Source organism: Lepidochelys kempii, chromosome 9, assembly GCF_965140265.1.
Source record: "Lepidochelys kempii isolate rLepKem1 chromosome 9, rLepKem1.hap2, whole genome shotgun sequence".
In the NCBI taxonomy this organism is placed as follows: domain Eukaryota; kingdom Metazoa; phylum Chordata; order Testudines; family Cheloniidae; genus Lepidochelys; species Lepidochelys kempii.
Window position 1 is genome coordinate 19,648,409 of NC_133264.1, and position 16,411 is coordinate 19,664,819.

General features: G+C 38.8%; 1 protein-coding gene across 2 annotated transcripts in view; it reads left to right on the plus strand.

Annotated features, from left to right (window-relative positions):
- SI (sucrase-isomaltase) overlaps positions 1-16,411 on the plus strand; it is a 152,821-nt gene that overhangs the window by 102,513 nt on the left and 33,897 nt on the right. For both annotated transcript variants that reach the window (XM_073359491.1, XM_073359490.1), the window contains exons 42-50: positions 1,000-1,081; positions 1,194-1,250; positions 2,510-2,634; positions 2,937-3,025; positions 5,857-5,906; positions 8,527-8,697; positions 9,960-10,118; positions 11,609-11,815; positions 15,072-15,226. In XM_073359491.1, the coding sequence (XP_073215592.1) occupies positions 1,000-1,081; positions 1,194-1,250; positions 2,510-2,634; positions 2,937-3,025; positions 5,857-5,906; positions 8,527-8,697; positions 9,960-10,118; positions 11,609-11,815; positions 15,072-15,226 (1,095 nt within the window). The remainder of the gene's footprint in view (positions 1-999; positions 1,082-1,193; positions 1,251-2,509; positions 2,635-2,936; positions 3,026-5,856; positions 5,907-8,526; positions 8,698-9,959; positions 10,119-11,608; positions 11,816-15,071; positions 15,227-16,411) is intronic.

The following is a 16,411-nucleotide window of genomic DNA, read 5'->3' on the forward strand; positions in this document are numbered from 1 at the left end:
CTTCCCTTGAGTTTTCAGATGTGAGTACATTTTGATTTTTGAAGGGTGGGGAAAAATAAGGAGATTGATCATTTTGTAGCTTTCAGCCTTAACTGACAGTAATATACTCTCTCCTTAACACTGGATTTTCAGCATCTATCAGAATAGATTAGTGAAGTTATCCATTCTCTTGCTTCAGCATTAATTTCTGTCAAACACTTTATTATAGTTCTGTGGAATAATCACAATGAGGAAATTGAGTCACTGTTTCTCCTTTTACAAACCTTCCAATCCCAGCATTAAAAAATGTATTATAGGAATCATTTCCAAGTTTAGCAATAGATTTAGCTGGTTTGCTTCAGAATTTGTAGATACTTGGTTCTTACCATTTCTTTGGCCTCAAGATAAATGAATGTTTTCATTGGTGTCCTTTAGAGATGGTAAAATAGACTGAATACAATAACAACTGATCTAAATCTTATTGTCAAAATCAAACTGCATCCCAACTTTGTAAAGGTTTAAAAATATTAGGGCTAGACTGTGACCACGTTATTCCCTTTGATGACTATAACTCACTTGAGTAACTCATTGACTGCAGTGGGGCAATTTATGTAAGCAGTTGTACAACAACGTGAGGAAGAGATTCTCAGTCTGGCCCTTAGATAATATTACTATTATTGTGTTAAAAATGAAAGTGACTAGAAACCAACCTTTTTAGTTTCATGATCTAAACTACAACCTATATGAATAGTGGTACCTTACACTTCTATAATGTCTTTCATTGGGGATCTGTTAACCCTTGGCATATATGAATTGATCACATGAATAAGGAAAAGTAAATTAGATGTTTAAAATTGCTCATTTTTTAATAATCTGAGTTATTAAAAGAAGTAACATAAATAAGGTTGGGATGTGTGTGGTGGGGATAGATTAAATTTTTAACCACCAGTGTACTTTAAGAAGGAAACTCTCTTGAAAAGATTAATATCATATATGTAGTAATGATTTTACTGCTTTAAGGTTTGTGGAAGACAAAAAAACATGGGATATATACAAACAATTTCTGTGGGGACCTGCGCTGCTCATTAGCCCTGTACTGGAGGTAAGAATTTAGATATTTAGTTATATATGAGAGTACTTTTAGATATATATATATATATATATTTTTTTTTTTTTGCTTTCAAGAAGATAACATGTATGTGTTTCAATTCCAGAATGCTACATCAGTGTTGGCTTATATACCCAATGCACGCTGGTATGATTATTACACAGTAAGTAACATAAATGTTTTCTATTGATATTCTAACTAATAGTAAGAACTGTTAGCAGAATAATCTGCCAAAGGTGGTGGTGGAATTCCTCACTTTGTGTGTTTAAATACAACTTTACACTATACTTTGTTTATATTTTTCATGCAAACTACATCCCCAAGTGTTTTTATAGACTTAAGAGGTACAAGAAGGTGAGAGAATTAAATGGAAGAAAAACATCTAGCCAATAACAAAGAGAGGAGTACGAAGGTTGTGAAAATTGGCAAGAGATATAGACCTTAACATCAGCAGCAGAATTACAGTAACACATAGTTGTGAAATGGTTGTTAAATGGTGTGGAATGAGAGAGGGGAGGCCACTGATAGCTGAAGAGGAGCAGGAAGGGAAATAGATATTGACAAGGTGCTTGGGATAGGATATGGAGGCTTTTAAAACCAAGGTTTTGTTGGGAAATGACATAATTTTGGAAATGAAGCTCTAGACCTTGGATCCAATCCAGTAAGCCACTGAGCATCAATAGGAATTGAGGGTACTTGTCACCGTCAAGCTGCCCCTGTAGATGTCAAGATAGGAGTGGGGATTACAAGCCACCAGGTTCCCCCATAGAGAGATAACAGAACTTGTGTGCACAGTTAGGAAGGCTCTGGTCTGACCTGAATTTTCTCTCCGATTCTTCCAAACTATTCACCCAGATTTGCAAACCTGGTCAAAAAGTTCACACTAATATGGTGTGTTAGCATAGTGTAACTTAACTTTGTTACAAAATTTTCACCCAACGCCTACTTATGAGTGAGCTAAAAGGTCAGGTGTTTGAAAGTCACAAACATGTTACATTCTCAAACACCTTTTGCCCCAAAATACTTCTGTTGATTTTTAATCCCTGAGTTATTCTATCTGAGGTCTTTGGCAAGAGAGCAGAAGTGGGGCAGCTTTAGCTGCATCTGCCTTCTGCAGAGGCAGGAAAAGACTGGGAAGAAAGAAGCTGGAGAGACAAATAGGCGGTAAAAAAGGCACCAAAATTGCAATTACTTTGTGGTTTAGCTCCTTGATCTGTGCCCCACTTTGTTGCACTTGAAAGTCCACTATTCTCAAATTTTTATTCCATATTTTGAAGAACATGGAAATGACAGCCCTATTTATACATTTAAATCAATATTTCTGTGGCAAAAAGTAATTAACATATTTAGGATCTCCTTCCTTGTTCATTTACATTAGTATGAATTAGAAGTAACTCAGTTGAAATCAATTTTTTTTTATAGGAGGAATATATTGGTTTCAAGGGACAGTCCTATAACCTATCAGCTCCTCTTGAACATATCAACCTTCATATCCGCGGAGGTTACATCATCCCATGGCAGGACCCTGCTAATAATACCTTTTACAGGTACTATGAAATTAACTGGAAAAGTTAAAACTGGTTTATTTTATTTTAATGGGAGCTCTTTGAAAGCTGCTTAGTGGTTTGGAACATTAAAGACCCAGTTAAAATGGCCTAGAGGACAGATTGCAGGTGAGGTATGAGATGAATTCGATTGATCATATGGTTGATGAAAATGAGAGAAACAGAGGTGGGGAGAGAGAGCCAATCTAGTCCAAGGATGTTTCTATATAGCTTAAATAGTTATGACTCTGGAGAAATAGACAAATAGTAATGTGTTTGCTGACAAATTTTTTTTTTTTTGGTAGCCGACAAAACTCAATGGGACTTACTGTTGCTTTAGATGATAATGGGTTCGCTCAAGGTCAGCTTTACTGGGATGATGGGAAGAGCATTGGTAAGTTTTAATAGTAAATTGAAGTGAGAAGATTTACTTACATCAAGAGTAAAGTTTCCTAAATTGCATAAAGTTTTTTTCCTTCTACAGTTTTTAGGTTTGAATGTATAAAATGTCATTTTTATAAAGTATTTGATGTGCAAACACTTGTAGATACGTGTATTTCAGTATATGCAAGAAATTTGCAAACACTTATACATGTGCATAGTACTGTTGTATTCAATGGGACTATACATGTGAATATATGTACCTCTATGATTAACTCTATGAACATAGTAAATAGTTCCTATACATGTGTTTGCAGGATCTTAGTCATAACTAAGATCCTGATAATGCTGTCCTATTAACCATGCATATGTGGATACCTGAACCTGCTCAGAGCCCCACTGAAGTTAGGGAACTCCATATGAGCACGGGGGTCTCTCCCATATGTATGCTATACATTTCAGGATCAGGGCCCACAGCTGGAAAGCTCTAAAGAACAGTGTTTGAAAAACAAAAAGTCAAGTTAAACCCATAGAACAGTACAATAATATTGATTTGTCTCAGTAAAGTCCTATAACATTATTGCTTTCAGAATTCAAATTTTTTACACCTTAACTTATGCCATTAGACTTAGTTTAGTATGTGTAATAAGAGAGATCATGCTATTTCCTCAGAATTTTGCAAAATCTATGGTAAATATAACCATGTGAGTTAAGAATGAAGTGAGAAGTCTGAATTGATTTTCCTAGTGTTAGTAAATTTTAAAAATATATCCATCATATCAGGTGTGTACCACACACTATGCACAATAAGTCTCCTCTGAGCTTTCAATTGCTCCTTTGGCATCCTTAACAATCTCAGTAGAAGTGCGCAGGGTGCTGTCAGCATGCTGTGAGGTGCACTGAAGTATGCCAAGCTTTGAGTGACTCGGATTTGGAACTATTTACTATGTTCATAGCGTTAATCATAGCTTAATTAAATTAAACTAGCTTGCAAGGTGCACTTCAACCATCTCTCAGTGATCTGTTTTTCAGAAATCAGGAAGTTGCACTGACTCTGGTTATCTGCATTACCGTGTGGTAGTTTAGATCCCAATCTGAGGCTTATAGAGAAAATAGACACTGTTGTTTTCAAAAGAGACATTCCTATCCATCATGGTAACGTGTAAATGGATAGTGAATAAAGTAGGAGGTGGGGAATTGCTGATGTGCCTCGAAGGAGGCTCACAAATCCTTAAATCTCTGTCTGAAGCATTAGGAGCAGTCCTCCCCTGACATTTGGGAGATGACTGAGAAACAGGAGCCTATGTACTGATTCTCAGAGAGTTGTTAGCTTTACCTGTGATTTGAGGTCTCCAACTCCACAGCATGAGACTTATCAAAGGGAACATTAACGCTGATATGCAAAAGTCTTTTACAAAATATAGGGAGAAATAAGAAGCTGATTGACGCTCAGTCAAATATGAATTTACTGACCTGACCCTGTGCATACTAAACTTCTTTCCCTCTGTCAAATGGGGTGGATAGAAATTTGGAACTTTCATTACATAACTTTGCCCCACCCAAACATGGAATAAATAGTCTTCCCCACAACTTTTTTTTAATTCTTATTGCTTATTGCAAATAGATTCTTCCTTTCAGTGCCCATCCTTCAGACACACTCTTCCCCTGGCCCCAATAGCCTTTTTCCCAGCACTTGCTTTGTTTCTCACTGAGTCACAGTTCTGTGTGATCCCCTCCAATCACCAGGCCCAGATCCAAAGGGTCCAAGAATCCTCTTCAGGTCTTAATCCAGGAAAGTACCAGAAGCATGTATGTCACTATAACTATATGAGTAGTCCCATTGAAGCCAGGTACTTAATCCAGCCTCAGTCTTCCCTTGCCCTTACTGCTAATAATTAAGGCTAAGATTTTGTCACAGATATTTTTAGTAAAAGTAACAGACAGATCACAGGCAAAACAGAAAAAGTAATAGAAGCCATGACCTGTCCATAACTTTTACTAAAATACCCCTGACAAAATGGGGATCTGTGGAACCCCACAGTACTTCAAGTGGGGCAGCTGTAGGGACTAGGAGCTGCCTGTAGCAGCTGGGGCTGTGGGGTATCCCTGCTGCCTGCAGCTCCAGGCATCTTCTGTGGGGGCTGGGAGCTCAGGGTTCCCCTCCACCCATGGGGGCCAGGAGTTTGGGTTCCTCTGCAGTACCCCGGAGCTGCCCTCCACCTCCTGCAGCTGCAGCAGCCAGGAGCGCGGGGGTTACCTGTCAGGAGCTGAAAGGGTTCCCCCGCTGCCCCCGGCAGCAGGGAGCTGTGGGGTTCCCCTGCCACCCGTGGCAGCAGGGAGGGGGCAACAGAGGTGGCAGGGGTAGTGGGTGGTGGGGGACCCTGCAGCTCCCGATCACCGCAAGCTGAAGTCACGGAGACCGCTGGAAGTCACGGATTCTGTGACTTCCGCGACCTCCATGACTAAATGACAGTCTTACTAATAATGATGTACCCATATGTAACCTGGGACAGAATAAACCAAATAAATTGAATTTCATTTGGCACAGCTTAAAAATACTTAAAAATAGTCAAACCAGGTTTTGAACATTTGTACCACTTTTTTTTTGTTAAGATTTTGAATGTTGACTTTAGAAACAGAAAACTTTTAGAGCTTTTTCTCTGACTTAAACAACATATGTTTCCATTGAGGGTTCTAAGTGTGTTTATTATGGAAACAGTAGCATGTTTTACACATTAATACCAGAAATATATTTAGAATAATTTTTGTTTTAAATGGTCATGAATATTCACCAAAAGAAAATTATAGTGGGATACATTTTACTCTACTGCTTTCTCATTACAGATGCATATGAACAGGGTGCTTATCTGTTAGAAACATTTAATGCAAGTCAGGTGGGTATCGGATGACATCTTGTTCTTGTGTTATGTATAGGGGTTATTAACGTTTCCTTATTGATTTTCTCCACACTGTTCATGATTTTATAGACCTGTCATATTCCCCTCCCTCCCCACCGCCACATACCTTTAGTCATCTCTTTTCCAAAGTGAACAGCCCTGATCTTTTTAATCTCTCCTTTTATGCAAGCTGTTCCACACCCTTAATCATTTTTGTTGCCCTTCTCTGTTCCTTTTCCAATTCTAATACATCTTTTTTGAGACTGGGCAACCAGATCACCATGCAGTGTTCAAGATGTGGGTGGGTGTTCCATGGATTTACACAATGGTATTATGATATTTATTGTTTCATTATCTATTGCTTTCCTAATTGTTCCTCAGATTACGATTGGTGTTCATAAATTAGTGTTCAGCAAACTCAGATGTAAACATGGGGTAATTTCCTTAACTTTGGGTGTTATAACAGAGATCTTTATATCTTTTACCTTATATTTAGTGGTGGGCTCAGGCCAGAATTGATTACACTCAGACTTTCAAAGAGAAAGTTTGGTTCACAATCCAAACCCAGATCATGGTTCCTAATGTCACAGCTGGTCTCACTCTACAGTGAGCTATATCAACATCCCAGTTCTGAACACTTGTAGTTTCCGGGGGTGGTGGTGTAGAAATGGGAGTGAGATAAGCTGTTGTATTGAGATTGTCTGTAATTGCATTTAACATGCTATATTTTATATGAATAAATTGTAATAAATACATATTTAAGAAGTATTGTGAAGCTATTTTAAATACTCTGTTTGATAGTGAATCTATATTTCATAAAATTTATTTGCAAAACTTAAACATTTACATATGCAGAAATCAAAGTAACATGAAGGCTAATAGTACCATTTTGTCAGCTGCACTTTCGCTGTCATTTTACCAATCTATTTAAATGAGTACATTATAGCTCATCATCTCATGCATATTTTTAAAAGCAACATGCCATTAAACACACACATCTACAAATTCCCTGTGGTATAGAGAAAAGCAACATGTATATAAAGGAACTCATCCAACTTGAAATATAGTCACATTTAAAAAAAAAAGTTCTCGGTGCTTTCAGGTAATATGCCTGCCCCTACATTCATATGCCAGTTTTTATTGTTTGCTGCTGTTGTAGCGGTAATTCATAATGCAGGGGGTGAAATGACTTATGCAATTTTCCCTCACATAACCTGAAGGACCAGACAAAATTGCTAACCCTGCACTTCCAGAGTACAGAGATGGCTCCTTTCTAGCATTATCTGAGGCACAATTCAACCCATATGTGGTGGGGAGGGGACGTGTAGTTACACAACTCAGACCCCCTCCACGCTGGTTTGCAGGGCTGAACAGCTCTGGAGCAGGGATAGTGATCTGTACACGCTCCCTCCGAGACAAGGGAGTTCTTTGTCACCTTGTGCAAGGCTGTAATTGCACAGAGGAGCCCAGGATTTGGCCCACTGATTTCAACAAGAATTTTGCCTGATTAATGATTGCCTGAAAAGTGAATGAGCTATTTACATACAGATGTCCGTGGCAGAGCAGGGAATGAACCTAGATCTCTCAGATCCCAGGCTAGTACCCTAACTGGTCATTCTTCCTCCTTGGAAGAAAACAAAAGGGAAGCAAATAGATCTATAATTACACTGAAATTAATCAAGAACTTGAGGTTACTGATGTTCCAAGCCTTCCCTCACCTTTGGGTCTGGATTTTACCTGTTATTACAGACTGTATTAAAAGCATGTGTATACTGGAGCTGGAGGAGTGATTTCCAGCTCGGGTAGACACCCCTCTGCTAGCTCTGATGGTGTTAATACACTCTGAATAGCTGTCTTAGCTGCAGCTGCACAGGCTGAGGGAGGGGCTAGCTGCCCCGAGTATGGACCTAGGTTTGATAGAGGACTGTGCTTGGGATCGCTAACCTGTCCTGCTGCCCATGCAGTCGCAGCAGCAACTATGCTGCCACTTTCCACACACTAGCTCAGTCAGAGCACAGCAGGATGGATACGTCTACCCAAGCTAGAAATTAAACCTCTAGCTCTCCGATAGTCTCCTTAGTGGCGTGCGTGCAATCTGACCCAGCTGGAGCAGCAATGCCTCCTGGTGCTCTGCACATGCGTTTACTGCTCCACTTCTCACAAGGGTGTACCAAGTGTTTCTTTCTCCAGCTGGTGGGTGAGGAGGAAAGGAGAGCCCAAGGCCCTGCTGCTTCCATGCTGCTTTGGGGTTGGTTTTTCAATAGAGATCCCTAGCAAGGAACAGTGTACACTTAAGGGAGGACTGCGGTTGTGGCTGCCCTCTGTGAATGTACAGAAGGGAAGAGGAAAATGCTCCTTCTGCTTTCCCCCTTAATATTTAGTCCTACGCGGAGAAGCTACATTTTGATGCATATGTGTGTTACATACAGGTAGGTACCTGTTGCATAGCCATCCAACATAAGAAACACATAAGTGGGCCTGGAAAGAAGGAACTGCATGATTTTTAGTCTGATAATCAGGGATAAACGATCATACTTCAAGACACGTTTAGATGTCATAGTCAATGTGATGGCAAGTTGAGACAATATGAATCTAATATATTTTGTTGTCTTTTCAGAGTGTTTTAGAGATTAAGGTTTTGAACAATGGATACACTGACCCAAACAATTTAAAATTTGATGAAATTAAAATTTTGGGAGTTGTCAGACGACCTTTAGCTGCTACAGTAAAACAAAATGGCGTGACAGTTCCATCTCTCCATAATGTCAACTATGATGCTACAAAAAAGGTAAGCAGCTAATTCAAGGGTATTAAACCATCTGCCAAATAATATAACCTTTCTTCCTTAAACTTGGCATTGAATCAGATCTCAGTTGCAATATTAAGTCCTATATTTTTTAATAAATTCAAAAATGTACCACTAATGAAATATTTGCATTGAGAAATCAAACAACCTGGAATTGTTGTATGATGTTTAGTAAATAATACAAAATGTAATCAAACAAGGTTTCAATTTGACAGGGCAAACAGGAAAAGAAAATATGACAGAGCGTATGTGCAATATGGCTAAGTTATTGCTGCAGTAAAATCCTTAATCTTTGGAAATTCCTAACTCTGAGTATTTGATTTTTTTTCAACCCTCCTAAAAGCTTATTTACGCCCTAAGAGAACTGAGAGGGAATATAGCATCTCCAACAAGTACTTACTGAGAAGCTAGACGGTTCTGTTCTTGCCACCCATTTCCTTCCTCCACCCTTCGCCTGCCCCTGTATAACTGTAAACCTTTTTTGTTGTGTTTTGTCAAATATAGGCTATATGCAGTTCAGGGCAAAGACCCTACCTCTATGGGTTAAGTCTTTGCTCCACTAAAGCCATTGGCAAAACTCCCAATGGGCCATGATTTGACCCTGCATGTTTTTGTGAAATATCCAACACGTTTCTTACTGTCTCATAAAATTAATAAAAAGATGTCCCAGGACTAAAAAATCTCCCCTGTGACTCTGTCATATGTTTAATTATGGGGAAGAAGTCAGTATTAACTATAAATAATAATTGAGTCAAGCACTCCTAAATGTAATTGAAACAAATCCTGAGTATCATGGTGATCTTCAAGACACGTTCCTCTGAACTGCCTTTCAAATATAAACATAACTCCTGTAGCTGCTTTTAGGGTTTCCACTCTTCTGATGGAAAAATGCAAGGTTATCCCCACCCCCAGCTTATTCCCAAGGCTTTCTACAAAACTGTATCTTTTATTAAATCTCTTGCCTTTCTGCCTTGTGCCTGAAACATACAAAAAAATCTATCATATTTAGCTGTGCTATCATTCCTTGGATGGGAAAGCAGAAATTCCTGTGCACAGGTGAAATCAGAATGGACTCCAAGCTTTTAAAAAGAAAGAGCAGGATCCTGATCTTTACAGGGTCCCTGGGAAGCCCATAGTTTGGAATTCAAAATCAGTGCCATGTTAAAATAAGTCACAGATAGTGCGAGAGCTGAAAAATGCAACGGCCTCAGGTAGATTTGTTGTTTTTTTGTTTCCGTTCAAAGCTCCTGCATATTACTGGCCTTCAGCTTGAATTGGGGAAACCCTACTCAGTTGACTGGTCTTCACAGGAGTCATTGGTTGAAGACAATGAAAAATTTAACTGTTATCCTGACTCAGGTGCATCACAAGAAAATTGTACTGCTCGTGGCTGTATCTGGCAGGTAAGCAGAAATGATTTGTGTGAAGCAAGAAATAAGGACACTGCTTTAATGACACTAACTTAATTTATCTAAACTAAAAGAGTTGCTGACTAGGGTTTTTAAGTATTTGATGAACTTGCAGAATTGTTTTAGCAACACAACAAAATGTTTGAGTGATGAAAATAAGTCTGACTCTATGGATCAAGGTTGCCACCTATTTTGGGACATTGTCTCTCAGGGGATCACTTGGCAGCTTGCTTATGCATGGAAGGCAGAATTAATCATCCTTACCACTTTAAGCATCACCACCACTATTGGGACTCAGGCTTTTGCCATTTTGCCATTGGGCTCTCTTTTTCCTCATCCGAAAAGACCAAACATAAAGAGGAAATCAGCTGACATCAGCACCCCCAAAGCTGTGTCTTGAGTAACTCCAAAGATGTGAACCTAAAGTTTCTACACTTAGTACCTTCTCAAGTGTCACTTCATCCCTATTCTATTTTTCTCTCTTTCCCATCCTTCTCTTTAGCTGTTTGATTCCAAGGTTGGTTAGGATAAGGAGGACAATGGTAATCTGTGTGCCAGGCAAAGATTTCAGTAGATTCTAATGGAAGTAAGATTGAGTCCTCAGTGAAAAGATCTTGTCGGTATGCTCAGTCAATGAAATTAGTAAGGAAATAAGGTGAATTCCCAGCCATTTCCTCCTGAAGAACAAAAGGCACTTCATGTCATTTAGTGCTTCTTGATGTATGCTTGATTTCACCTCTCAAACAATGTTTGATTGTATACCTGTTCAGAGGAAGTCGCAAGAGTTTTTCTTGTTGTCATAATTTTTCTTTTTAATGGTGAGAAAAAGTGTATTTTCCCCCCATTCGTGTATTCAATAAAAGGTGGGCTTGCTTATCAAAAGATTTCAGACAGAGAAAAACCCTCTGGGCTTACATAAAGCAAGAAAAAAATCTCACTCTGAAAATGAAAATATCAGAAAAAGACAAGGAATTTGACAGGCGGATTTAGAATAGTGACTGCTAAGCACCTGCATTAAATGCAGCATTCCTTGCCACTGCTAATATAATATCATTTTATAAACAAATGAGAGATGCTTCTATTAAAAATACACTTAAGAAAAGGAAAGATAAAGTTATCAAGCTCTGATGTTTTTTAAATGTAAATAAGTGATGATGAATCATAACTAAATCCCAGGAAGTTCTTTTCTTCGTATTTCTAAACTTACTTAAATTCTCTGCATTGAAATTGTCAACTCAATGGGATGTCCTCCTCCAACAGACCCCACTGTAATGACGGGAAGTTTTCTCTGATCTTAATTGCATAAATCATTGTGTTCTTTGTTAGGGTTCGTTTTCACACTGTTCAGCATTGTTGCAGTCACCTTTCCAAGCGGTTGCTCATGAGTTACCTGTTAAAAATGGGATTTTTCTGGAATTGTCTTTTACTGTTATTAAAATGAATGATCTCATTTACTGTTTTCTAATCTGCAATATGTTTTTCAGGTTGCCTCTAACTCCCTTGTTCCATCATGTTACTACCCAAGTAATTATGGCTATTCTGTCAGTAACATTCAAAACACCGCTTCGGGTCTTACAGCTGACCTCTCCAGAAATCTTAGTATCCCTGACCGCTATAGGGATCGTTCTCCCGCTATCAACACACTTCGCTTGGAAGTGAAATATCATGACAACAACATGTTGCAGTTCAAGGTAATTTCAGTCTGAATCTGTTGAGACAATCTATGCTGAGATTGGTGATGGTGATACTTTTTCATTTTTACTGAGCTGAAATGTGACTAGACCATACATGGCTACAGAGGAGAGTAGGAGAGAATAAGAATTGACCCATCTTTTGAATGGCCTATGTAAAGGCCGCCACATTTGAAACCCTGGTGCTCCGGGGCTCCCCATCAGATGCATCTTTCTGGGAGCAACTACATACCTGCCTCCTTCTAGAGAAGTGGCTCTCAACCTTTCCAGACTACTGCACCCCTTTCAGAAGTCTGATTTGTCCTGCCTACTCCCAAGTTCCAGTTCACTTAAAATCTACTTGCTTTCAAAATCAGACATACAAACACAAAAGCGTCACAGCACACTATTATTGAAAAATTGCTTACTTTCTCATTTTACTGTATAATTATAACATAAATCAGTTGGAATATAAATATTATACTTACATTTCCATGTACAGTATATAGAGCAGTATAAACATGTCATTGTCAGTATGAAATTTTAGTTTTACTGAGTTGGTTAGGACTTTTTATGTAGCCTGTTGTAAAACTAGGCAAATATCTAGAAGAGTTGATGTCCCGCCTGCGTACCCCCAGGGATACGCTTACCCTGGTTGAGAACCACCGTTCTAGAGACTATTTCATTTTATTTTGTCTTATCATTCAAAGAGAGTGATCACGTTTTCTCTAAACTGCTAATGATGGCTTGCTGTGCAAATAAGTGGATCACACACTGCATTGTTTCGTACTGTTGCAGTAGCATGACATGCTGATTCCTGATCCATTTGACCTATTCCATATGTAATGTGGACATGTTGAATACTAGAAGTGGTGTGAGGTTCCATAGTGCTTATTCTCACCTCTTTGGGTTTTTTTTCTCAGTAAGCTCTTTTCAGACAGCTCAGTGTGTTAGTTGAGCTACCTAAGTTTCAACAAACACCAATGATGAACATAGATGTGCAGGGTTTTATCTAAGCACTGAGGTAATAATACATGAAGAACCAGTTCAAGCTGTGAGAAATCAGCATCCACAGGTGTAACCCGCATAAGGTGCCTCAGAGATGGCTCCTATTTGTTTACCTTATAAAGGACACAGGGATTGAGAGTGGACTCCTGTACATTATGTAAGGTGAACAAGAGCTTGAGCAAGGACTCTGCAGCCACTTACTTTTCACGGTTCAACACATGTGCAGCATCGTCTTCCTTAGCTGAACATTCTACTAGCTTAATTCTGCTGCCTTTAATCAGGCTGAGTAGTATCATGTTCTGCGACTCCTCTCATTGGGCCAGATTCTTACTCAGACTGAGTAGCACCTCACTCTCCAGTGAGCACTCATCCAGCACTCATCCAGTTGAAATCCGTGAGACTACTCAAGGAGTGAGAAACTGCTCAACAGAATTAACCAAGTACTGAAAATCCCTGTGCAAAATGTACTGTGTCTTTGTAGGATATGATAAAGATCTGAATTCAGTCTTAATGAAAGCCAAGTTTCATTAGAATACTCATTAATCAATGCCCCAATTAATATAAAAATGGTACACTCAAATGTTTGCTTGTATTAGTAACCAGTTGTGGAAAGGTCGTTGAACTCTATGTTAATACATATACCATTTTACCATGTATATAGCAATGGTATTAGAAGATTATTATGTTGGGAGCTTTGTATTTTTATAACATATTTGCAAATACATATCTCTAAATGCTTGTCATCTCAGTCTTTAAGTCAAAACCAAGGTATTCACTTTTAACCCAAAACATGAATTTAGAGGTAAGAAAGGTCTTCTACCAAATATTTTCCAACCTTTCATGTTTTTCTTAAACGTTGAGGGCTTTAGAGTGATAATAAAGTAAATTACTTTCCGTGAGCAAATTCTTTAGCAGAAGTAATCCAGAGGTTTTTACTTGCAAAGGGGCATAAAGAAAAACCCGCTTTTACGATTTTAGGGCTCCTAGTAAGGATCCCTAAGTTTTGCTCCTGAACAGGAATATCCTTACATTCTTTTTAAGTCAGGTCTCTTTCTAAAACATATCTTGCCAAGTTTGTTCTCTTGAGATTGTTTTATCAGTGTGTTATGCTGGTGTCTTGTTCTCTGAAACAAGCATGTGTGGTTGTTTCTTTTGGACCCTGTGTATCCTAGATTTACAACGGGCCCATGTTCAGTACATTGGCAATTAGTCTCTCATAAAATATTCGATGTAAACACTTAAGAATAACTACCAGTTAGATACAAACACAAATTGAAAATATAGCATAAAAGAAAATAGTATAAATAGTTAAGCAATACATAAGTTATAAAAGTTGCATGTCTGAGCTTGTATAAAAGATGTTTGGATGTTTTATGGCCGAGAGAGGTATCATTTTTGACATTTTGGGAGCTTGTCACTAGCTGACAGGAAGCGGAAGCCTCCCGGAATTAGCCTTACATTTCACTTAATAACAGACGTAACCAAAATATAAGCAGGTGGTATTGCATTTTCTAAGCATGATGGGAATAACAATAATTGTAAGTACCTTTTAATATTCAGTTAACAGAGCAGGCAAATTGTAATAAACCAATATTATAAGAATTAATTATTAATTATTATTAATAAAGGTATTCTAATCTCTATAGAGGTCTATCTCTTACACTGCCCTAATACTCTTAGTGAGTTAAGCCTGAAATCTTCAGGTGACAATTAACTGTCATTGATTATTTTAGCAGAAAGTCCTGCTAAAGTGCTTTATCCCACAATCACAAGCTACCTCCCACTTCCCACTTCCCCCAGCCTCCAACTATCCACAACTTAGCAGCCAAAACCTCCAGACTGGCCCCTGACATTGTCTACAATGCAGTTATTGAAGGCCAGTGCAGAAATTTTCTGGCGTATTGAAAACTAAAAATGTAGAGGCAGCATAAATAAACTGTGAATTTAACATCAAAATAAACAACACAAAGGCTACTGTGCTGGTTGATTGTGTTTTTCATATGTAAAGGAAGCAGCCACACATTGCCACAAAATCCAGGAAAAAAAAGCCCCAGAATTTAGGTCCTATTTGTTGTCGAGTGCAGGGACCACAACTATAATGTTTGCTGTTACTTTCCCTATGATATTTACTTACATTCTTGAACATGACCACACACAGAAATAATTTTTTATTTCTCTTTGACTAAGGAGAACTTTTATTTAAAACTACAGTTGCAAGAAGCAGGTCTTATGTATTACACCTTCAAGACCACTGCCTTTCTTTTCATAGGTTTATGATGCCAACAATAAAAGATATGAAGTTCCAGTCCCACTATTTCTCCCTAGTACTCCAACAAGTACAGAAGCAGGTCGACTCTATGAAGTGACCATTAAGAACAATCCATTTGGTATCCAGATTAGGCGCAAAAGCACCGGAACAATTATGTAAGTGAAAACTTTGTTTGCTATAGATGACATTTTAATTTTAACTTGTATGTTTGGTGGAAATCCCTGAGTACTGGCTTCGCCGTGGCACCTATAAAGGTGGAATAGCCTAGCTGCCTTGAGTACAATCCCATCCGAAACACTAGGTATGTACTCGGGCAGCTAACCTGTCCTGTTGCTGGCATCGCTGTGGCTACACTTGTGGTTTTATCATGCTAGCTTGATGAGAACTAGCACAGGTATGTCTGTCTGAGCCGGAAATCACACCGGAAGCTCCAGTGTAGACATATCCTTAGAGGGAACATTATTACATCAGTGATAACATCCTCAAGAGCTTCCAGAGCAATTAATTCTCACTTAGAACTAAATCGATTGCAAAATATCATACTCATTCTCTAATCAAATTCAGCACAAAAAGAATGTGGTTTACAGATGCTGATTCTGAGCTGATACCTAGCTGAAAAGAGAGGCTATCCCATTGATGTTGGAGCTGTGGCTTAAACCAAATGAAGATAGCTAAACATTCTCCTTTGAGAGTCCATTTCACTGTAGGCGTATGTGCACCCAATGCACTTGTGTATGAGACTTCTGCCAGCAGTACCATTAGTCAGTATGTGTGCCCCTGCCCTTCTCGTGCATGGGCCTGAGGGCATAAAAGGGACATGACTGCCACCTCCCTCTCAGTTCCTTTCTACCATCTGTGGCGAGAGCTGGAGAGTTCTCTGTCGCTCTTGAGCCTCACTTAGCCATCTGTAAAAGAGATTTTCTGATTTTTGCATACTTACAGTTCACTTCGTATAGTTACAGTTTAGTCAGTTAGCTCATGGTTTAAATCCAGGGGATTTTTGCATGGCAAAAAAAGCCAAAACATCTGTGTTCCACATGTACAGCTGTTATTGAGAGTTTCAAATATTGCCTAATTGGTTTAGGAGAGGGACAAGTGGGGAACAAATGTCCGATCCATTCCTCTTTCCCCACGAGGATGAAGAAACCAAGGAATTCCTGTCTTTAGTTAGTCTTTCTGGAAAAGCACCGTGTCCCTCTTAAGAGCCTGCCTCTGACCACGAGAGCAGAGCATTCCTCCACAAGGAGTGCCTCTCCGGGTGCCATGGCTCCAAAGCCTGTTTTGGATGAGAAATGTAGATTTCTAGATCTAAGATCTAAGAAAGTTTAACAGATTAACCA